The following is a 23,532-nucleotide window of genomic DNA, read 5'->3' on the forward strand; positions in this document are numbered from 1 at the left end:
TTTCGCGGAGATGCGAGGTAAAATATTTAGGATTAACTGAGCCGTCGAACCACTCGATACCGTGATAATTTCGTGAGAGCCAATTGTTTTCTCGTCATGCTTTTGCGGGTAATTTTCCAAACGCGTATGGTGGCATCATAATCCAATGCTCGACAATCGGAGCATCGATTGCGACAACGACGACTTCCTTCGCGATAAATTTATTGGCTTCATCGCGGAAACCTTGTATGTCGACGACTATGTCCATATTGTGAGATTTTCGTTGGTGAGGTACAAGCTCTTAGCGAAACGTGCGCGTTTGTTCGTGTCTCGTACAAAACTGAATTCATTCTAGCGCGTTACATAGTTTCCACTTCGTGAATAGCGTCATCGAAATTTCCAAAAGCAAAGGAGGGGGAAAATTTTCTAATCGCGTATTACATTACTGTGTATGAATACATGTTGGTGAACGAGTGTTAAAAGCTAACCGGAAAAATCGACGATAACTTGACGCGATGCGTCGATTTCTACGACATTATCGAATTCGGCGTAAACGATACAATTAATTGTTTCGGTGAGTGCCTTCTCGAATCTCACTTCTAACCGAAGACTTCCGTGTCTCACGAGATTCCAATGACCGGCGCAATTAGCGGATAGATCGGGTGTAAGATCAAAAGCGAATAACGTATATCCCTGAGAATAATCATCTCTACTTATAGAATTTCCCTCGTTCAAAAAATGGATACCCGTCCCTGAGAAGAGTGTATGATAAGCTTCGATGTAAAGCGGTTCGCGAGACGAGCAAACCGGTTGTAACGGTCTACTGGGTATTTGTGTACCGTCGACGTATAGCGAGAAGAAATTTATTCCGTAATTTTGGAAATTAAACGGATTCAATTTTCTGTCACCGTTAAACGCTTTATTATCGACGAAACCTACTATTATTCGTTTCGGTAATTGTCCCAGTATTACATTATCTAACGATTCACCCACAACCCCACTGTGAATCGTCAATGTTTTAATTTCAATTCTCGTAAGCGGATACTTGGCGGTAACTTTGCTCAGCATTCTAGCATGCGCTAGTAATACTCCGGAACTTATTTTTGCTCTTCTCACCATTAGGCTTGCATCGAGTATACGAATTTTCGACGTGCAATTAGTTTCTATGAAACAAAACGTATCTTTCGAGCGCACGAGTCTCAACCGCACCTCGACGCCATTAATTAAGAATTTGTCCTGATTGAAAACGTCGCAATGGAGGTGACCTATAAGATCTAGCGCGCGCCCTCCGCGTATGTAACGAGCTCGTCTCGCTATAGCGGTATTGCCTTCCACTCCTACTGTATCGTCCATGTGACCGGGTGTATCCGCATCCCATAAGCACGAGGTTAGATGTGAAGTTTTTGCGGGTGATGAATAATTTAACAACGCTTCGATGTACGCGCGGTACGCATAAGCGTTGTTTGGAGGCGACACGAGCTTTTGATTGAAATACACGTCGATTTGATTGAAGATGGAATGAAGAAAATGATTTACGGGGCCCACGTTGACGGCGGATCCGGTGGCGAGACCGGGTAGCGGCTCGGTTTCTACACGTACCCGAAGACTTAGTAACGTGTGTGTGAGATCTAAATATTCTTCTCCGTGACCCGGGATGACGAATTGTAGCGGGGAGTCGTCCGAAAGCAAGGTCACGGGTTTGTAATAAATCCATTGCGAACTTTCGATGCTAGTTTGCGTGGGCGGTAAAGAGAAGAAATCGAGCTCGCTCTTTAAACACTCGTTCGAGTATGTGTGAAGAAATGACATTTTTTTCTTTCACCGCCTGCTCTACCAACGTTATTGTCACGAACAAACGTATTTAGAATAATGGCAATTATGAAAATATATCGTATACTGTACGCTTTTTACCGCTATTAGCTTTACGCCGTTTCGCGGACAACTTGAGTCTTTTTACAGTCGAGCGATTTTTCCTCGTATTATTTTTAGTTTTTTTTGTATTTGTTCTTTTTTTCCCACGCGACTTGATTTCGATAAACTTTTTTTCTTATTTGTCTTACGACGTTTACGCGATGCGGTTACCGAGGATTTAGCGACGTGACTCTTAAGCTTGCCGAAAGGAAACTGCGCTACATGAATTTTTTCATCCGATTTATATCCCCTACCTTTCATTAGACTACTTATTTTTCCCTAGCTTTTCTCTTAAGATTGTCACGCGATTGTTCAAACGATGCTTGACAGCTACCTTTAACGGCATTTTATTTCAACATCCTCGATTATATTAACCCCGGCGCGCAAAGCTTCTTTACCCACTGCCCCTAGTCCTCTAGTTAAATAAGGCAATACGCGTCTGAACATTCCTCCGAGAAAACTACCTATTCCATGACCTCGTTGATAGGGTGAACCGACAAAAACTCGTGGAATTCCACCGCCGCGAGTTCCACCGTTTTGTAATCCGTTATAATACTCCGAATAATAATCCATATTAATGAACAAAATCCTTCTTTCTTATCAAAAAAATCTTTACAGAGTATTTTTAAAAATCTAATCGATACGTTTAAAATGTAAAGTCACCGTTAACGTGCCGGATTCAAATGGTATATTTTTTCCAGTATCGTCTTTTATATCGATTTCAATCCGTCGGAAATTTGTTAGGCGCAGCGGGATATAATGCGGAGGTGAGAAATATTTCACTTGATTCGTTCCATATTCGTAATCGCGCCCCACCCCTGTGACAGGCACTATTCGGAGAAGAGGAGTTTGCACATCGCCTGTTATGTAAGGTTCGCAAATATCGCAATAAACGAACAGTTTATCGGGAATACCCCGCGCCAAACTACACGCTTCGTAACTATAGAATCCTTCGCGACGTACTCCATTTTCGTCAAGAGAACCGAGTTGAAGAAAAATTGAAGTAGATTTTTCTTTGGAATTAAGCTTAGATGTCGTGAGCATAGAACAATAGTGACTTCTCCCCTTAGGAGCGTTATAATAAAATCAGCTAAACCGATCATTTGCAAAAGTCTATCGGAAAAATGCATATAATGAATCAGATTGCAACCAGCGGGACACGCGAGGAAGAAAAAAAATACTACCGCCTGTAAATTTTTCTTGCTCCAAACGAATATGGGAACCGGTTTCTTTGCACGACGAATTAATCGCGGAGACGAGCTCTTCCATATTATTATAAACGCCATTTGATATTACGGTTTCCTTCGAAGTTAACACCTCATCTTCTTTATTTTTCTCTTTAACTTGAGGGTCGATATCGACGAAACTGAGTACATTTTCTCCGCGCCTTACATGAAAAAGGGTATTAGGGAATTGGATTTCGCTCAACGCGACTTCCCAGTCACCGTGTAAGTGCAGCGATTGAGGTAATTCCGTAATAAACGATGAGGTTTTATTGTCGGGGGAATAGCGTATACTGCTATTGCTTGGAAGAACCAGAAGAAATTGATCCACCCTCATTTCGAAGAATAGTTAAATTCGAAGCGGGTATCCAGGAGTTAAATTTAGAAGGATACCCTTGCCAGCTAACTAATAATTGTTTATTGTTACCGCGTCCTCTGTTTTTATCACACGATCGACGATAATTCCTCGTCGCGTAAGTCTTTAATAACCGGTGCTAATTCTTGTTCGTAAAAAATTCCGTCTATAATTTCACCCGATAAATCACTTAATTTGTAGCATTCATCATCCACACCTTTCATTACACTCTACACTTTTATTACACCTTACACTTTTCACTGCACTTTTACACTTTTACATCTTTATACATTTGTAATAACTTCAATTCATTAATATACATAATGTTTTAAGAAAAATATATTTCCATAACAACACATTCATTCATTTATTGTTACATATTAATTCTTTTTGTTCTTTCGCTTTATACTTTCAATGAATAAACATTACTTTTTCAAAGATCTGGTGAATTTATTTATAAGTCGCTACATTTTTGGTGACCCCGACGTGATATTAAGCCGACGTGATATTAAAGCCGACGTGATATTAAAGCGACGAAACGACGTGATATTAAAGCCGACGTGATATTAAGCCGACGCATTTTAAAGGCTGATGCGGAATAAGTGCCAAGTGATCGTCGTATTTGAAGTCTGCGAAATATTATCATCGCTTGGAAGAATTGCTGGATATTCTGATTTTAAGAGATTCATTCTCCGGATCTTTGAAACATCAGAGGCGGATTAGTCCTTCACGGAAATTCTCAAATCATTTTATCGGATTCCTGGAACAAGAGGAAAATGCCAATCGATAGATCACCAGTTAGATCCTGTTCGGATACACAGATTGATATGGATTTGGCGAGCGGATCAAATCAGGTTGGATCAGAAAATATTAATATTTACCTTCTCAACTGGACATCAGGTGAGTGATCCTATGTTACAAATTCACTCAAATGAGTTTCGTTTATTAAACACTACCGACTTTCGGCATAAACAAACCTAAAACTACTGGGTTTGCTTCTATTGAAAGTGAGGTTTACGGTTATCGAATTCGATCAGATGATATTAAATATAGTTCTGTCATTCGTCATCTTGATGACAAGCCTTAGTAACATATCTGAAGTCATTGAAAATCCACCGAAAAACGATAAATATAATTATTTAAGAAAATTAATAAATCGCTTTAACACGGATTCAGAGGAAAAACGTTTGAGACAATATTAGCTGGAATTGAACTTAATGAATAAAAAGCCTTCGAATTACTTCGAGAAATTCGTCATTTATCTGGAGGATCTTTAGCAGATAGGTGTTTTGCAAATGATTTGGCTTCAACGCTTACCACATAGAATTCAAACGACTTTAGCCGTAGTAGAGGATGTTCATCTTGTTAAAACTTGCGGAATTAGCCGATAACATTGCTGATCGGGACGGCGGTTTGCAATTCGCGGAAGTTTCCAATAATACAAGTAATAAATCTTCGATTTCGCGGATTTGCTACGAAGAATCGAAGCTCTGAAGTTTCTCGTCGTCGCGAAATCGTTCCAAAAGCCGGTCTAGAGAGAATGAAGATTAGATCGTTATCGCGTAGAAAGACAAATCAAATAAGAGATATTAAAGATACATCAATTTGTTTTTACCATAAGAAGTTTGTGATAAGGCCAAACGATGTACTTTTACCTTGTTCTATGTCCAAAAACATTCTTGGCTTCACAGGAAAACTAAAACGCCCCGCTTAAGGACCTGAGGCTGCTTACGACGGTGTTTCTAACAATCGCCTCATATTTTCGACAGACATTCAATTTGAATTTTCTTGTCGATACGGGCGCTGAGATATCGTTGTTACCTAAAAAGGTTTTATTGAAGCCGTGGCATACTAATTATAAACTTTTTGCCGCAAATGGTACTCAAATTAATACTTACGGTTCTAAAACTTTAATTTTGAACCTCGGTTTAAGGAGAGAATTCAAATGGAAATTTTGTGTCCGCGGATATTACAACGTCCTATTTTAGGCGCCGATTTCCTTTGTCATTTTAATCTCCTAATTGACATTAAAAACAAGAAATTGATTGATAATGTTACCGGTCTTACGAATACCTGGAAAAATTCAAGAAGTTGCACATTGTCAATTTTTACCACATCTCCTGATTCTGGTGTACCACAAATTTTTAAAAACCGAATTTCCAGGACTCACGCCGTTTTCTCCAATTTCCCTCGGGTAAAACAACATGGTGTTGAACAGTCATATCGTTACGGAAGGTTTCTCCTAAATTTTCGACTCCCGAAAGACTTACTCCTGAGAAACTTAAATGTGCCAAGGAAGAATTCAAGTCTATGATGGAGCAAGGAATTTGCAGGCCTCAAGCAGCTCCTGGGCAGCCCCTCTACATATGGTACCTAAAAAGGACAAAATTCTTGGAGACTGTGTGGGTGATTATCGTGCACTCAATTCAGTGACTATCCCGGATCGTTATCCCTTACACTCATATTCAAGATTTTTCTTCTTCACTTTTTGGTAAGAATATCTTTTCTAAAAATCGACTTAGTTAAAGCGTACTATCAAGTACCCGTCGCTAAAGAAGATAGTCACAAAACAGCTGTCACTACTGACTCCTTTGGGGCTTTTTGAATTTGTCGTAATGCCTTTCGGTTTACGAAACGCAGCCCAAAACTTTTCACAACGGCTCATGAACTCTTTACTTAATGGATTTTGAGTTTTGCCTTTTGTTATCTTGATGACAGTCTTATTGCGTCTAAAGATGAGAAAGAACATATTGCTCACTTACGCATTATTTTGAGTCGTCTTCAACAAGCTGGAATGACAATCAATGTCGCTAAATTGTCTTTTCGGTCAAAGCGAAGAATTTCTTTTACTTGGTTACTTAGTTTTCTAACCAAGGGATTAAAACCTACATCCGAAAAAGTGAAATCAATATTGATTATCCCTAAACCTAAGACACTCATGAATTACGCAGATTCTTGGAATTATCAATTATTATCGTCGCTGTCTCAAGGATGCTGCAAATCATCAAGCTCCTGTTAACAGAATATTTAAAGGACAGTCGCAAGAGGGATAGAAGAATTATTTCTTGGACTAAAGAAAGCGAATTAGCTTTCGAGTCATGTAAAGAAGAACTTTTACAAGTTACTACCCTTTCTCATCCTGCTCCTCATGCTCCTCTTATTTTAACTGTGATGCTCTGACTTTGCTGTTGGTGCATACACTTGAACAGTCTATGACGACGATACAAACCAATAGCATTTTTCTCAAAGAAACTAGACAAAGCTCAAAGAATTATAGCACTTATGTGAGAGAACTTCTTAGCATTTATTTGGCTATTAAAACATTTCAGGCATTTTGTTGAAGGAAGACCAATTGATTATCAGAACTGATCAGAAACCTTTGATTTTTTGCTTTCCGTCAGAAATTGATAAAGCGTCACCAAGACAGATCAGACAATTGGATTTATTGCTCAAAATTCTCTACAAATATTACCTATATTTCTGGAAAAATGATTCGTTGCTGATGGCTCTGTCCAAGAATTGAATCTATTCAATGCCTATTATAGTTTCTTTAGAAGAACTTGCTAATTATCAGAAAGAAGATGAAGAACTTCAAGTTTTACTTTCTTCAAATTCTTCACTTCTGTTGAAGAAAACTTATTCTTTCAGGATCACAACCATACCTATTTATTGTGATTGCTCTTCGGAATTAATTCGTCCATATGTTCCTAAACTCTTACGCAAGAAAATTTTTGATGTTGTTCATGGACCTCGCCTCACCCCAGCGGCAGATTGACATCTAAACAATTACTTACTGAAATTCATTTGGCCTTCTTTGAAGAAAGATGTGAATGAATGGACTCGAACTTGTCTTCCATGTCAACGTGCGAAGATTTCAAGACCACCAAGAATTCTCCAATTAAGATGGGCAATTCCTGATCAACGCTTTCAGCATGTGCATTTAGACATTGTTGGAACCACTTTCTATTGTCAAAATTACCAGTTATTGTCTTACTATGATTGATCGTTTTTCCGATGGCCTGAAGCTGTTCCTATTTCTGAGATTTCTGCTGAAACTATTTCTACAACATTTTAATTCACATTGGGTAGCACGTTTTGGTTCTCCTATCAGCATTACAACAGATCAAGTCCTCAGTTTGAAGCAGCTTATTCAAAGCTTTACCAACTAATTGGATGCCAAAGGATTAGAACTTCTGCTTATCATCCTGCTTCAAATGGAATTCCTGGAAAGAGTGCATAGAACTTTGAAAGCAGCGATTATGTGCCACGAAACAACCAACTGGGTAGAATCTTTACCTTCAGTTCTTTTGGGATTACGTTCGTGTTTCAAAGAAGATTTAAAAGCTTCACCTGCAGAACTTCTTTATGGATCCACTCTTCGTATTCCTGGAGAATTTTTTATTGAAGAAGATTTTCCTGCAGATCCTGAAATCTTTCTTGAAAAACACAGGATTCATATGAGGAATATCAGATCATCTCCTACAAGTCATCATTGCAAAAGATCACCTTTTGTTCACAAGAATCTTTTTGATTGTACTCATGTTTGGATTGAGAAGATACTGTTAGGAAGTCACTACAACCTCCTTATTCTGGCCCTTTTCCTATTGAGAAACGTATCTCTGATCATTTATTTGCAGTTAATGTTTCAGGAAGAGTTGTCAATATTTCGACAGAACGTCTCAAGCCAGCCTTCATTCCTAGAACTTCAGATTCTACTGAACTTTCTACCAGATCTTCAGCTCCTGTCTCATTCAACTCTGTTCCTGCTATTTCAACTCCTGTTCCTACTACTTCAGCTCCGTCTGTTTCTGCTACTTCAAATCCTTCTTCTTCTTCTACTGTTGGAAAAGCTTTACGCACCTACCCACCAAAGAAAAAGAAAGTCCATTTCGCAACGAATATCGTCACTTGGGGGGGAGTACTGTAGCATTCATCATCCACACCTTTCATTTACACTCTACACTTTTATTACACCTTACACTTTTCACTGCACTTTTACACTTTTTACATCTTTATACATTTGTAATAACTTCAAATTCATTAATATACATAATGTTTTAAGAAAAAAATATATATTTCCATAACAACACATTCATTCATTTATTTGTTACATATTAATTCTTATTGTTCTTTCGCTTTATACTTTCAATGAATAAACATTACTTTTTCAAAGATCTGGTGAATTTATTTATAAGTCGCTACAAATCATATACGCGGGGTTTTCTCCATTCGAGAACTCGATGAATCGAAATATCTCCTCGCTCCACTTACGCCTCGTATCCTTTCTCGAAGGTTACTTTTGCCTCTACTGACGCGTACGAGATCGTTCACGCGGTATTTAGCTTTTTGTTTACGCCCACGCTTCTTTTCTTTTCTTTATCGTTAATCTCCATCGTCGTTTCATATTTTCACACGCGGTACGAGCATTTTCTCGCGTAACGACAGCGGGTTGCATTTTGATGGTGGAATGACGAGTATGATTGTAAGCGTGACAATATCTTGTAAAACATCAAAGTAACGACGTGTATTTTTATGCGTAAAATAACGCCACATCCGCTCCTTGAGTGTTCTATTAAATCGTTCCACTATAGACGCTTTAATATCAGGATTGCGCGTTACACGAAAACGGATGTCTTTTTCTTTTAAGAAATTTTGTACAGGGCGGGCGATAAATTCTTTGCCTTTGTCGGTCTGTAAGTATACAGGTAGTCGACCCTCGTTTCTCGAAATATTTGTTGAAAGGCCTTTATTACGCAGGTAGCTGTTTTGTCACGTAAAGGTTCTACCCAAACAAATTTACTAAGCACATCGATAACCGTTAATAGATAAGAATAGCCGTCATTATAGCTCTTGAGATTACGAAGATCGATTAAATCGGCTTCCCATAAATCATCGATATTTGTTACGTTATAGTGTATAACGAGGAAATTTTTGTCGTGAACCCGGTACCGGCCGAATGCGAAGCGTGGAAATGCATCCTGTGATTTAAGCACGTCGCGACGAACGTTGTTACGCGTAAAATTCGGTTAACGGCTCGTGAGAAATTGGCCACCGCAGAGTAGCCTGCATAATGCGGAGGGGTCGGTAATACAATTTTTCGAATTCATCAATTAGAATTTATCCAAGCGAGTAAACCTCTTCTTCTCTTTGACCGGAGAAACTACGTTGATGTGGTAATGGTTCTATCGTCGGTCAACGTCGTCGTCACCTTCCTTGTCGGCGGATATAAATTGCGTATCTCCTGCGGTTTCACTCGCTTCGTACAACCGTGACTGTGACGATTTTGAACGTGTGGATCGGAGTGGAGGATTCCGCGAGGGGAACGCGGGGGTATTATATGCGAGATCGCGCGCCTACTTTTAATAACTGTTGATTCCTATGAGACGCGGTGACGTACCTATGTCACGTAGTAATCGAGCAAACTGATTTCTTCCGGTTGCTTCTACCGTTTTCTCTCGCGTACCGCATCGTTTATAAGTTCCGCGATATTCGAACCCTCCACAATGTCGCCGTCTATAGTTACGAGCCCTTGTCTATTCCAGTTAATCTTAAATGACGGAGTAAGGAGCAGTTGCTTCATTAGCAAGCGTGCTTACTACGATAACTTTCGGAACACTATTAAGTATTTTTGTATCATTTCCGCTGATTGAGCGCGTTTTTTCTCGAAACTACTACTACTAGCGGCGCTAATGTTACCGTCGCTGTAATTAAAGTTTGCGTTTCCATAAGTTCATTGTCATCATCGAAGTATCATCCTCTTGCTCTTTCGTGTCTTCGTCCCTGTTCTCCATCGCGTTCATCGCTGGCGTGGCACGTTTTTGCGTAAACGTTTTTCTCGCAGCACGAATAATTGAAGATAACGCTGGAGTTACCTCCTTATACAGTTTCCATCTTTCGTCTCGCTGACTGAGGTGTGAGATTCAGAATACGCCACATCTCTGCATCGAGCCGTGACAAAGGAGTTCCCGGGATCCGTACGGAATTATTAGTAGATAGATATATTTATTGCCGCCCCAATTGGGGATTACAAGCACTTTTTTTTAAAGGAGCGTTCCCAAACCTTTATTCCTTCCTTTTCCTTAACCTAAACTTATACCTATACTTAACCTAATTACTATTTTACTATTTTTCGCCACGCCTCCTCCTCTTCGCCGCCGTTTTTTCCTTCCTTTCCTCTTTTCTTTTCTTGCATTTCTGCCCTACCTTAACACACACACACACGTCCGCCTTTCCCTAACCTTCTAATCCTAACTTAAACTTAACCTAACGCAATTTTCCTCTCCTTAGACCTATGTGGACCTCCCGCTTCCGGTTACCGTTTTCTTTTCCATTCCTTTCCTCTCCCTCCCTTCTCTCTCTCTCTCACACTTCACTCCCTCCCCCCCTCTCTCTCTCCTCTCTCCCCTCATCTCCACCCTCTCGTCATCCCCTGTCTCCTTTTATCCTCCTTCCTCCTTCTCCCCCTTCCCCTTTCCTTCCCTCTTTGCTTCCTCTAACCTTTTAACCTTTTTCCTTTTCCGTTTTTTGTGTTCCCCCTTCTCCTCTCCATCCTCTCCTAAATATCTCTTGTAATACCATTTCCCCCTGCCAGCTCAATCTTCCTCCCCTTCCCTTCCCCATTCATACATTCCCTCCCGACAACATGCCTCCCACTCTCTAAAACCCCTCACATATCCTGCACTTCCTCCATCCCTTCCTTTTCCTTTCCAATACTATTTCCCTCATTTCATTCCTCAGTCTAATACTTTGCCATCCTCCTCCATCTACCTTCCGCCACCCTTTCTTTCAAATAAGCCCGGAAATCCCCTCCCCTTTAATCTGGTTTGTACCTTATTATAATTCCGATTTTAAATATTATATCATTTTTCTTCCTACCCTCTCCTCCCTCTGTTCCTTCCTTCCCAAATCCTCACTTCTTCCCATCTGACCTCCCGAAACTCCCCCCCCCTTTTCTCTTCTTTCCTCTTCCTCCGGGGGCTCGGGGATTCAAATCGGCAGCCTTCGCAAAATTTTTTATCTTATAAAATTTAGATGAAAAAACGCAACCCCCTTAGTAATAGGATTTCGGCCCACCCAAAAAAAAACGGGGGAGCCTTCGCAGAATTTTTTTTTATCTTGATTTTCGGGGAAAATTTATGAAAACTTGAACCGCTCAAGCTTATCTTTGATACCTTCCAAAGACCCCCGCTTATCTTGGTTTCGAAAACTTAGCTTATTTACTTGGATTTTCGGAGAAAATTTAGAAAACTTTTAAAAACCGCTAAAAACGCCCTTATCTATCTTATCTTGTTTTGACCATATCAGTAAACATGATCCCCTTTTTATCTTTTTTTTAAAATAACGGGAACATGACCCCCTTTATCAGGTATCGGATATGTTTAAAAAAAAAAAGCTTATCTCTGAAACCCCTCCCCCCGCGGACGTCCCCCCCCGCCCGTAATTCCCCCCGCTCCTCACCCCCCCTCTTCCCCCGGGGTTTTAGAACCCCCCAGTACCCTCTATTTTAAAAACAAAATCCTTTTTTCTTATCAAAAAATCTTTACGAGTTTTTTTTAAAAATCTAATCGATACTTTTAAAATTAAAGTCACCGTTACGTGCCGGATTCAAATGGTATATTTTTTTCAGTATCGTTTTTTTATTCGATTTAAATCCTGGGAAAATTTGTTAGGCGCACCGGGTTTTAATGCAAAGGGAAATTTTCACTTGTTTTCGTTCCATTTTCGAAATCGCGCCCCCCCCCCTGTGACACACTATTCGGAGAAGAGGAGTTTCACATCGCCTGTTATGTAAGGTTCCAAATTCGCAAAAAACAAAAACATTTTAAATCGGGAATCCCCCGCGCCAAACACACGTTTCAACTATAAATCCTTCGCGACGTACCCATTTTCGTCAAAGAACCGGTTTTAAGAAAAATTGAAGTTTTTTCTTTGGAATAAGCTTAATTCGTGAGCTAAACAAAATTTGGACTTCCTCCCCTTAGGGCGTTAAAATAAAAAATCACAAAAAAAACCCGACTTTGAAAAAAGTCTTCGAAAAAATCATAAAAAAATCAATTGCAACCAGCGGGACCGCGAGGGAAAAAAAAATTCCCCCAACCCCCAAAAATTTTTTTTGCTCCAAACGAATGGGGAAACCCGGGCTTTTTTTGCACACAATTAATCGTGGGACGACTTTTCCCTATTTTATAAACGCCATTTGATATTCGGCTTTCTTCGAATTAAACACCTCATCTTCTTTATTTTTTCTCTTTTTAATTTTGGGGGGTCGATATCGACAAAACGAGTACTTTTTCTCCGCGCCTTACTGAAAAAGGTATTGGGGAATTTGGTTTTTGCTAAACCATTTCCCCCTCATCGTGTAGTGCACGATTGAGGTTTCCGAAAATGAACGATGAGGTTTTTATTGTCGGGGAATAGCGAAAAATACTGCTATTGCGGGGAAGAACCCAAAGAAATTGATCCACCCTCATTTCAAAATATTTTAAATTCGAAGGGGGTATCCAGGAGTTAATTTAAAAAGGTTCCTTCCAGCTAACTAATAATTGTTTTTTTTGTTACCAGCGTCCCTCTTTTTATTACCGATCGACGAAAAATTCCCGTCAGTAATTTTTTAAAAAACCGGGTCAATTCTTGTTCGTAAAAATTCCGTCTAAAAATTTACCCATAAATCACTTATTCAAACGCGGGGTTTTCTCCTTTTCGAAAACTCGATGAATTCAAAATATCTCCCACTCCACCCCCTCGATTTTTCCGAAGGTTACTTTTGCTCTACGACGCGTACGAGTCGTTCACGGGGTTTTTACCTTTTTTTGTTTCCCCCACGTTCTTTTCTTTTCTTTATCTTTTCCCCTCGTCGTTTCATTTTTTCACACGCGGAAAACGAGCTTTTTTCTCGCGTAACACAGGGGGTTGCTTTTAAATGGGGAATACAGTATGATTTAGCGTGAAAAATATTTTTAAAAACTCAAAGTAACACGTTATTTTTATGCTAAAAAAGCCCACCCCGCTTTTTGAGTGTTCTATTAAAATCGTTCCACTATAGACGTTTTAAATATGGGGATTGCGCGTTACACAAAAACGGAGGGTTTTTTTTCTTTAAAAAATTTTGTACGGGGGGGCATAATTCTTTGCCTTTGTGGGTCGTAAGTTACAGGTAGTCGACCCTCTTTCTCAAAAAATTTGTGAAAGGCCTTTATTACGCGGTAGCTTTTTTTGGTCACGTAAAGGTTTACACAAACAAAATTTACAGCACATCGAAAATTGTAATAGATAAGAATACCGTCATTATACTCTTGGTTTAAAAAAGATCGTTTAAAAATGGGCTTTCCCATAAATCATCGAATTGTTAGGGGTTATAATTAAAAAAAAAACGAGGAAATTTTCCGCGTACCGGCCGTGCACGTGAAAATCACCCGTGATTTAACCACTCGACGACTTGGTTTAGGGGGGCGTAAATTGTTAAAAAAAAACGCTCGCGATAAAAAATTGTCCCACCGCAGAGTAGCCTGCCCTAATGCAAGGGGTCGAAAATACCATTTTTTTTTTTCGAATTCATCAATTGGAGATTTATCAATCATAAAACCTCTTCTTCTCTTTTACGGAAAACTACGTTATGTGGAAATGTTCTTCGTCTCACCGCGTCGTCATTTTCCTCGTCGGCGGAAAAAATTTACCCTCCTTGGGTTTTTCCACTGGGCTTCGCAAACCTTGACTGTACGTTTTGAACGTGTGATCGGAGGAGGACCGCGGGGTACGCGGTAGAAATAAGCGAATCGCGCCCCCCTACTTTTAATAACTTTTGATTTCCTATGAGACCGGTGCCCGTACCTAGGGCACGTATAAGGGCAAACTGATTCTTCCGGTTCTTCTACCTTTTTTTTTCTCTCGCGTACCGCCGTTTATAAGTTCCGCGATTTTCAACCCCCCCACAATTCCCCGTCTTAGTTACGAGCCCTTGTCTATTTCCTTTTTAATTTTAAATGACGGAGTAAGGAGCAGTTACTTCATTATAAAGCGTGCTTTACTACGAAAATTTTTTGGGAAACACTTTTAAGTTTTTTTTTGTATTTTTTCCCGCGATTGGCGCGTTTTTTTTCGAACTACTACTACTAGCGGCGCTAATTTTAAAACCGTCGCTGGTAATTAAATTTTTGCTTTTTCCAAAAGTTCTCGTCATTACGAATTATCATCCTCTTGCTCTTCGGTCTTCGCCGTTCTCCATCGCGTTCATCGCTGGCGTGCACTTTTTTGCGTAAACGTTTTTTTCGCAGCACGAAAATTGAAGAAAACGCTGAAGTACCCCCTTTATACTTTTTTCCATTTTCGTCCCGGGCCCGCCCTGGGGTGTGAGATTCAAAACGCCACATCTCTGTACGACCGGGAAAAAAGGATTCCCGGGCCGAGGGAAATTTTTATACATTTTCTACATTCGATTTTGGTAATTTTTTTTCGATAAATTAGGCCGACCGTTAGGGGAAAAATTTCCGGGGTTGCGCGCAGTTTTCAAATTTTCCCCGAAAAAAAAACCTTTTTTTTTTTGCTCTTTCCATATTAAATTGTAAAATTTTTTATCTTTTTCACATTTGCCAAAACAAATATACACGAATAGCGCCCCTTTTTTATCTCCAATGATCCGGATAATATACTCCGAGTATGGGCAAAAAATGGGAATCCGCCGCGTTGCACCAAATTTTTTTTAAACTTTAAAATTTTTTTTTTTTGCAGAATAGCGTAGGCCCGTTTTTATTTAGAAAGGTTTTTTTTCACTACTCGCAAACGGTACTTACCTTTAAGAGTATTGAAAACGCTTCTTGAAAACACTTAATGAGATTATATCGACGGAACGTAAAAACGCTGTCTTTGATTTTTTTTTTCAGATAACTAAATTTTTCAAAAGTTTTCGTGTTTCTTTCGCCGATAGATCGCTAGCGATTTTTACCGCGCCGTCGGAGAATTCTTCACGACGACGATGATGCCGGTTGCGTTTTTTTTTTCTTTTTTACCATCGCAGTGTAATTGCACGAGTGACAATCGTGTGGAATACAGTCTTTTAAAACCCCCCTCCGCCCTTTTGATCGATCTACGTGGAATGTACGAGTAATGCAGCTTATCGTTGGGAAAGATACACTCCGAAATCGATTTTTCATCTGGATCATTTTTTAAAAATCGACAAAAAAAATACCCGTGAGGCTTTGAGGTAGCGTCGAGTACGCTTCTTCCCATAAACTTGGATCGTCCGGATATACTTGACGCCTAAATGCCAAAAATTTGCGCGCGATCGCGTGGATTTTTGAAATATTTATGTAATTCCCATTGAGAGATATGTCGCGTTGTCCGCCCCCCCTAAGGAAGAGATTTTGCGAAATGAAATAACACTGAGATTCTTATAGGCTTCCTTTGTAAACAATCTACGATAACATCGCACGATGACGGCTCTCTCTAAAATCGTCGATTATTACAATTTCGGGGAGTGGATCGTAAAATAATTTTCCCCGGGCGGGTAAACCTTCGTGAAATTCGATTATATTTTTCTTCGAGTTTATGGAACGCTATTTGCATTTACTTTCTTTTTTCTTACGCTACTCTTCTTTTCTCTTTCATTTTCATCGCTTTGCAGGCTGTTGTAGGCATCTTGCCACTCGGCGTAATAAAATAAAATTCCTCTCAAATAGAGTCGGACACGTCGGACAAATAACGAAAAAATTTTTCACAAAAATCGTTTTTTTTCCACATCCCATAGGCCCGCAGACGATCGACGTCCAAGGATTTTCCACGTCACATCCATTTCCCCAAAATGAACGCGATATTCACCGTTTACGTACAATCTCGTAAATGAAAAAGTCATCCGGGCGTTTCTTAAAAACAAAATATTAGCTAAAGAGCGTCCGTGTATTTAAATTTAATATTACTCATAGTATTAAATATAGGGGGAAAAAGCTTATTCGCGCAAACCCGGGGGCCCCAAACCCCCGGCGGTCGCATGCTCGTGCTAGCGTACAGCGAATAGCGCCGATCAGCTGACGAGGCCGATCAGCTATGAGCGCCCCGGTTAGCTCGCAACTACCGATCAGCTGATGAGCGCCTGGTTAGCGCACCCTACCGATCAGCTGACAGCCTACGTTGCGCTACCCACAATCAGCTTTTAATCAAATGTTCTCGTTGGTGTGTATGTCTTGTGATAGCGGACGTATGTGAGTTTCGGCAGAAGTATATTTGAAATATAAAAATTGTACGTAAAAAATTTTTTAAAAATTAAATATTTTTATGTTTTAAAGTTTTCAGACAAAAAAATTATATTAAAAATTTTGTTAAAAATTTAAATTTCCCCAAATAAAATGATTTCGCTTAAAAGGTTAATTTTATTATTAAAACTGATGGGGAAACAATATTTTTTATTAAAATTTTTAAATTTTTTTTACTGAACAATATTTTTTATTAAAAATATAAATTTTTTATTTATATTTACAAAGTATTTTTTTCTTATTTTCTATATCTACATCTTCTAACTTTAGTTTTAAAATTTCCTTATTCTTTCTAATATAAAATAAAATTAAAACTACGGGTATTTTTTAAAACTCCGATTTATAAAATACATTGTCCGGAAAGTAATGCGTCGCATTTTTTTAAAAAAGAATTTATTGATCGCATAGGTAAAACAACTTAAAATTGTTCGAAGTATGACCCTTCTGCGTCAATACATTTTTGCCAACGCGATTTCCATGCGTCATAAGATTTCTGGAACTCCTTGACTGGGATGCTGTTCAGGGAGGCCGTCGAAGTAGCTTGTACGTGTCAACCGACTCGAGCTGTTGTCCTTTGAGCTCCCTTTTCAGCCGAGGAATAAAAAAAAGTCCGCCGGAAATTGGGATTATCTGCACAGAGTTGCTTGAGTTCTTCACAAACTTCCACTCGGTGTTGCTTTTGCGCATCGGTCAACACTCTGGGCACAAGTTTTTGCGCAAATCTTCCGCATGGCCAAGTCTTCCGATACAATCTCGTGAACAATCGTTTTCGGCAAGTTCAATAATTCCGACATTAAGCGAACATTCATTCGACGGTCTGAATTCAATAATTGGCGCACACGAGTCACATTGTCGTCCGTTCGCGATGTTGACGGGCGTCCTGCGCGGGCCTCGTCGGCGACCTCCTTCCGACCTTCTCTAAACATCTTGTGCCATCTGTTTGACTGCGATTTGGAAAGGCAATCGTCCCCGAAAACTTTCTTGAGCATTTCAAAAGTTTCCAGCGGCGTCTTGTCCAGCTTCACGCAAAACTTTATCGCATAGCGTTGCTCTATCGTTCTCTCCATCACAATTCGACGCGACCACTAAGCAGAGGTTCACAGAATAAGCCGTCCTAACCCTCCAAGCGCATGGAAACAATTGAGCGACCTACCGTTGGAAAGCTAAGGGTACCCCCCTTCCTCCCCAACCGGTCCCATCGCTCTGCGATGTATAGTCGCGTCACAAAAAAAATGCGACGCATTACTTTCCGGACAAACCCGTATAGTAAAAGTATAATTTTATAATATTTGTGAAATACATTTTACTTTACAATTTTTACACTTTTATATAATATTTGCATTTCTATGCAAGTGACGGAAAACGCACGCGTTTCTCCGAAAAGATAGAAGAGTGAAGAGGAGGAATTTTAAATTTTTCCCGGGTAAATACCGTAAGGAAGAGAAATCGATTTTTGATAAATCTTCGTTTTAATAACACAGGTTTTGCATATTTTTGTTTTGTCACGCGTTTATTATATCGTGAAATGCGGTTCGCCGAATGGCTTTAAAACGAAGATTATCGTGCCCGGGGAATCGCCTCTTCAACCTGTTCTCCCGAGCGCTTCCTCTTCCCGTTCCTCTTCTTCTTCTTCTCTTTCTTTACGCAAAAATAATCTTTAATACTATTAAAATTAACAAAAACGCGAGTTTTCAAAATTTCAAGGTTAACCCTTTCTTGCAAAATTCGCGTGTGAGTCCTTCGGGTGTACGGACCACATATGCGAAAAATTGGACCATCGGATACGAACGACTCAATGTAACTACCTTGTCCGTGCTAGCGATTCATCCGTTATGTCGCCTAAAAAATACCCGTATCGGTTCGTTTTCCCTGCGGATCTCCGCGACTTACATAAATACGGAATCCGTGTCGTAATAAAACGCGTTTTGTCTAATTTTTCTAAATAATCATACAATTTTAATCGCGCTTGAGCGCGTGTAAGCCGCTATTATAACTTTATAAGAGGCGAAGGTACGATCGCCTCTTCCTAGTCAAAAAGAAACATATATCACCCACATCGTTTACAGGCAATATATCGGTTTTTTCATGTTGATGGCTAGTAGCAAACTCATTAATCGTTCTTGTGTTTTGACAATCACGGTATTCGGAAGTTTGCACGTTGACCAAATTTACCCCAAAAAGAATTCAAGCATAATTTAGCCACCGAGCGAAAACCCGGGAATTGTTGTTGCAATGTTATCTTTTTCAAGAACGATTCCTTCTACTTCCTCATACTCACGGGGTTAACGCTCTTAGCAACTTTTACGACACAGTTCCCTCGGCCATCCCCTAGCTTTGCTTTAATTTGTTAAAAATGTATTGATGTATTTCCGTAAATAGACCCCTTGTCGCGTACCGGTTTCGTAACGGTTGATGTTATATGCCAAATCTCACTAACCCCTGTCACGAAATATCCTTTCTCGATTGCTTTTCGTAATTCGCCACGATATCCATGTACCTTCGAATTCGTGTTCGGAGCTTTGTGAGTACACACAAACTGAGAAAATGTTTTGCAGCAACTACGACATAACGCAATAATAATTTACCCTGCCCGCGATAGGGTAATACAGATGAAAAGATCGCGGGGAGGAAGTACTTTACATCGCACGACCCCTCGACTGAACGAAATTATATCCCGGTATAATCCGATTAATTCCTCGCATTCCTCACCTACGTATATTGTCGGGTGACCAATCGGAAAATCACCGGTCTTCAACACCAAACGGATACAGAGAACATACATCCCCCGTAACTATCTTTCTGTACCCGTGATCTCGTATCGCGTTACGATATTTCCTGTGCGTCCGCCGTAAAATGATCTCGGGGATGGGGCGGTTTTTACGTTATCATTTGATGTCGATGTAGATAAATTCCGCCCATCTCGACATTTTCATTCATTTCGCGATCAAAAAATCGCATTCCCACTTCTCAAAACACCCTATATCCGCGCTTTTCGAAACGAAAGTCGTTGCAACGGTGTGTTCGTAGCGTGAATCACATGTGTCTGTAAATCTGTCGAAAGCAGTCTATCGCGATTTACCCGAAACATCTTGGACAACCCCTGCCAAAAAAACCGTGAACTGTAAACGTAATATTGCGTTACGTTATTTTTTTAACCGACTCGAGTATCCCCTCGACTAGCGTACCATCGCGTAATCGATATTCCGAGCGCGACCCCAGGATAATATGATGAGCGACTCCCGCTCTTTCCATATCAACCATTGGGAGGGCTTTACGCGAGTGAATATTCGCATGTCTGTACCCCCCATTGGAATGATACCGATCTCTCTTTCGCGTAAAAAGTTTTTTCTTTATACTCGAAAACACGTTTTAGGCATGGTTGTGCATTCCTCGAATGGACACCCGTTCCACGCTCTTTAAAAATATTTTTCTAAAAGCCATACACGCTCGTCTAAGGATATCTACATTGTTCGACAATAAAGCAATATTTCACTTTTAAAATCAAACACATAGTTCGCGCGCGTCTCTCGGAGTGCCACGCGAGAAATTTTTCGCGTTCTTTCATCTGCCATAGAAATCGGGTGAATATATTGAACACCGGTCACGCTCCGACTAAACTGATTATCGATAGTATTAATAAATGTGGAAAAATGCCTTTATTCGTACCTTCTGTCAGTCCAAAACTTTAGGTAATCGGATAAACGCATCGGCATGTAATTGATACTACGATAATTTCGTATGACCTAGCGTTAATCAACTATTTTCGTAAACCCTTTAAAATGACTTGAGTTTAAGACATGGTTTTCCACGAATTTTTTCAAAATAAATTGCGCGTCGAATGATTTCGCGTTATGCGCGATGAAATTTTTGTTTTAAAAAATATTTTGTGGCCGCGTTACGAAATCTACAAATTCCTGCACAGGGTTGCGACAAAATATAAATTCGCGAATACCGCACTAGCGACATCGCACCGACATTTCATCTATTTCTGCACACTCCTCGCAAATTTTGTTGAGCGACGCAAGGCGTAGGTACGTGAATTTTTACATTTGTGCTACCTTGGAGCGTTTCGTCTTGCCTCGTCTCAAAGTCATAAAACACGAATGCGACCCGGCTTTCTACGCGTTCGCGAGTCTGATTAATCAAACCTTCGGCGTCATCGTCGTCGTCGTTTCCTCCGCTGTTGTTGTTCGCTATTTCCATCCGCGTGTTCGGAAGTGCTCGGATCGGGACGATTATCGCCATGCCGACGAAGGGGAAGCATGTAACAAAGATGATTCAAAGGCTGAAGAGAACGACACTAGCGCAATAAGCCGTGTCGCATTCGTGTTGATTATTTCTTTGAATCAAACGTCCGCAATCTTCGCAAAATCGTATAGTTTCACAAACACTCCGACGTGATTTACCATCGTATGATTTTACCGCGCGATGACGCTCCAAGCAGGCATGATTGAAAAATTCACGTCTACAATTATCGCACCTAATACGATCCGCGAATGATTGCTTGCACGGCGGCATCCGTTACATCGCGGACATTTATTAGAGCATCGATGCTCTCTCACATTGGAGCGGTAACTTAAATTACACGGGATACAATATCCCCGCCCGCCTGCTGCTGCATTTAAATTTAAAATTACATCGAATGTTTATTATTTAAACTGTATAATAGATTTAGACGAGTTTTTATTTCCCGCTGCAAAGTGGTTAGAAATGCGTTTCCATCGAATAGCGGATTACCCCCTCGACCAAAAGTATCGTCGTTATATATTATTATCGCGACATTTTTGCTCGCGAGATATTGCTGAAAACGCTCGATTTCATCAATTCCACTCCCTTCCTCCGGAATCGTGACACCGGCATTCCTCGTAAGTTGCAACGCAAACTCGCGCTGTAACACCGAGTTTTGTCTTCTCACCGCTTTTCCATTTCGCGTGTAACTCTCCCGTGCGTAAATTTCCACGCTCGTTAAAATTAAAGCCGATACAAGCGCGCGAGGAAGACATAAATTATCGGTATTGGAAATTGTTAAAATCGAGCGTTTAGCAATAACATCGTGCGTAACCGTTTACGGCCGCGACCAATGGGAGGGGTGACTTTAAAAATCCGAATGTTAAATTCTTGCGCTATATCGTGTCCTCTGCAGCTTTGCGCTAACGAGCTTTCGAGTTCCCAAATATTTTCGTAAGTCAAATCTCGCAAAGGTCGGAACGATATACCTGCGGGGCCGCGGGTTAAACTTGCGGAATCGAAAGATATACCGACGTAATCCCTCGGTTCGCACGAATGCAACGCGTACTCGTGAAGTTCGCGAAACGCATTTTCTAACCACTCATACACGTTTGCTCCTTCGGGTATCGGACGAATACGGAAACTAATTTCCCGTCCTTCTACACCAAAAGTTCTAAAGCGATGCACGTTTTTCCGCCAACATTATTAAATATCTAAAATTACCATCAGGCTCTTGATTCGCTATTTCTTCCTCCGCTTCTTCTTCTTCTTCCTCTGTCCACCAGCAGCCTCTAAATGTCGCTCTTCGTCGGAAGTTTCCTCAGCGGAGGCGGGTTTGGGAATCTTCTTGTTGTATTCTGACGTTCCTTCCCCCACCACTCTGTACTGTGAGAAATAAAAATTATATTAACAAAATAAATATTTAATAAAATATTACTCTCTTACGTTTGAATTTTTATTAATAATGTGAAAATGTTGTTATTAATAATAATTATGTTAAGTTCACCTACGTTTTAATATTCTTTTACCGGGGCATCTGTATCACCCTGCGAGGGTTAATACTCCGGTGAATATGAAATTTCGGGCGCGATGTTAGGAGAGAAAGAAATTCCTAATAAAATTTTATTTTAATTAAAATAAAACAAAAATTTAAACGTAGGAGAAGATTAAGTATAAAATATAAAATTATTACCTTCCTTGCCCATCGCCCCGCTATTTTCTTCTTCTTCTTCTTCTTCTACAGAAAACGTGGCGTTGTTATTTTCATCTTCCACTTCTTCTTCATCTCCCGTTTGTTCTTCTCGATTTTCCGGCTCTTCTTCTTCATCTCCCGTTTGCTCTATTTCTTCTTCTTCCAACTCTTCATCTTCCTCTTCCTTCTCCTCCTCCTCCCTCCCTTCCTCCTCCAGCTCCTCTTCATCTTCCGAAATCGTGTTTATTTCCTCGTCAATTTCCTCCCCCGTTCTCGCTCCTCTACGACCATGTTTTCATTCGCCGCGTCATCTAATATTCATCAGTCCAATATTATTAGTATTTCACATAATTAAAAATCTTTTGTGTTGATATATAGCACTGTAGTATTTTTCTTACTTACTTTCAAGCGGAGTAAATATGGCCGCCTTATCGAACGGACTTACTTCGCGAACGCGAAGCTCTTCCACGTCGTTATCACTTTCGGCTAAATCAATAACCAGATGTTTCCAGCTCCGGCGTTAACACGATGCGTGCACGGCCTGGAACGTATATTATTTTTTATTAAAAAATTTCCTGTTTAATATAATGTTTTCTAGCAGCGCGATATAATTTATGATGTTAAAAACTTACGCGAAGGTCCGGGCTCCGGCGAAGAATCCGCTCGTCGTCTTCTATTTAACCTTAATTTAAGTGATACGGGGCGATTCTCTAGTACGCGCAACCGGTTTCCTGTAACGCGTGCGACAGGGCGTACGAAAGCTAAAGTTTTAGCGATTTAAATAAATAATTGGGGTAGTTTTAATTAATTTTTATTTATAATTAAGTGTAAAAAAAAAATAAAAACTTACCATTATTATCTTCTCCCCGGAGAACTCGATGAAAATGTAGGAGGAGATATTCT

General features: G+C 40.0%; 1 protein-coding gene across 1 annotated transcript; it reads right to left on the minus strand.

Moving 5' to 3' along the window:
* Positions 1 to 462: 462 nt before the first annotated feature.
* LOC146722351 (uncharacterized protein F54H12.2-like) lies at positions 463 to 1,788 on the minus strand. The gene has a single exon (XM_085484916.1). The coding sequence runs from the start codon at positions 1,786 to 1,788 to the stop codon at positions 463 to 465; it is 1,326 nt and encodes a 441-aa protein (XP_085341042.1).
* Positions 1,789 to 23,532: the final 21,744 nt, after the last annotated feature.

This window comes from Nylanderia fulva, unplaced genomic scaffold, assembly GCF_048542155.1.
Source record: "Nylanderia fulva isolate GAGA-0341 unplaced genomic scaffold, ASM4854215v1 Scaffold327, whole genome shotgun sequence".
Classification (NCBI taxonomy): Eukaryota; Metazoa; Arthropoda; class Insecta; order Hymenoptera; family Formicidae; genus Nylanderia; species Nylanderia fulva.

Coding starts and splice junctions, on each gene's coding strand:
- LOC146722351 (XM_085484916.1), bottom strand. CDS start 1,788: ATGTCATTTCTTCACACATACTCGAACGAGTGTTTAAAGAGCGAGCTC.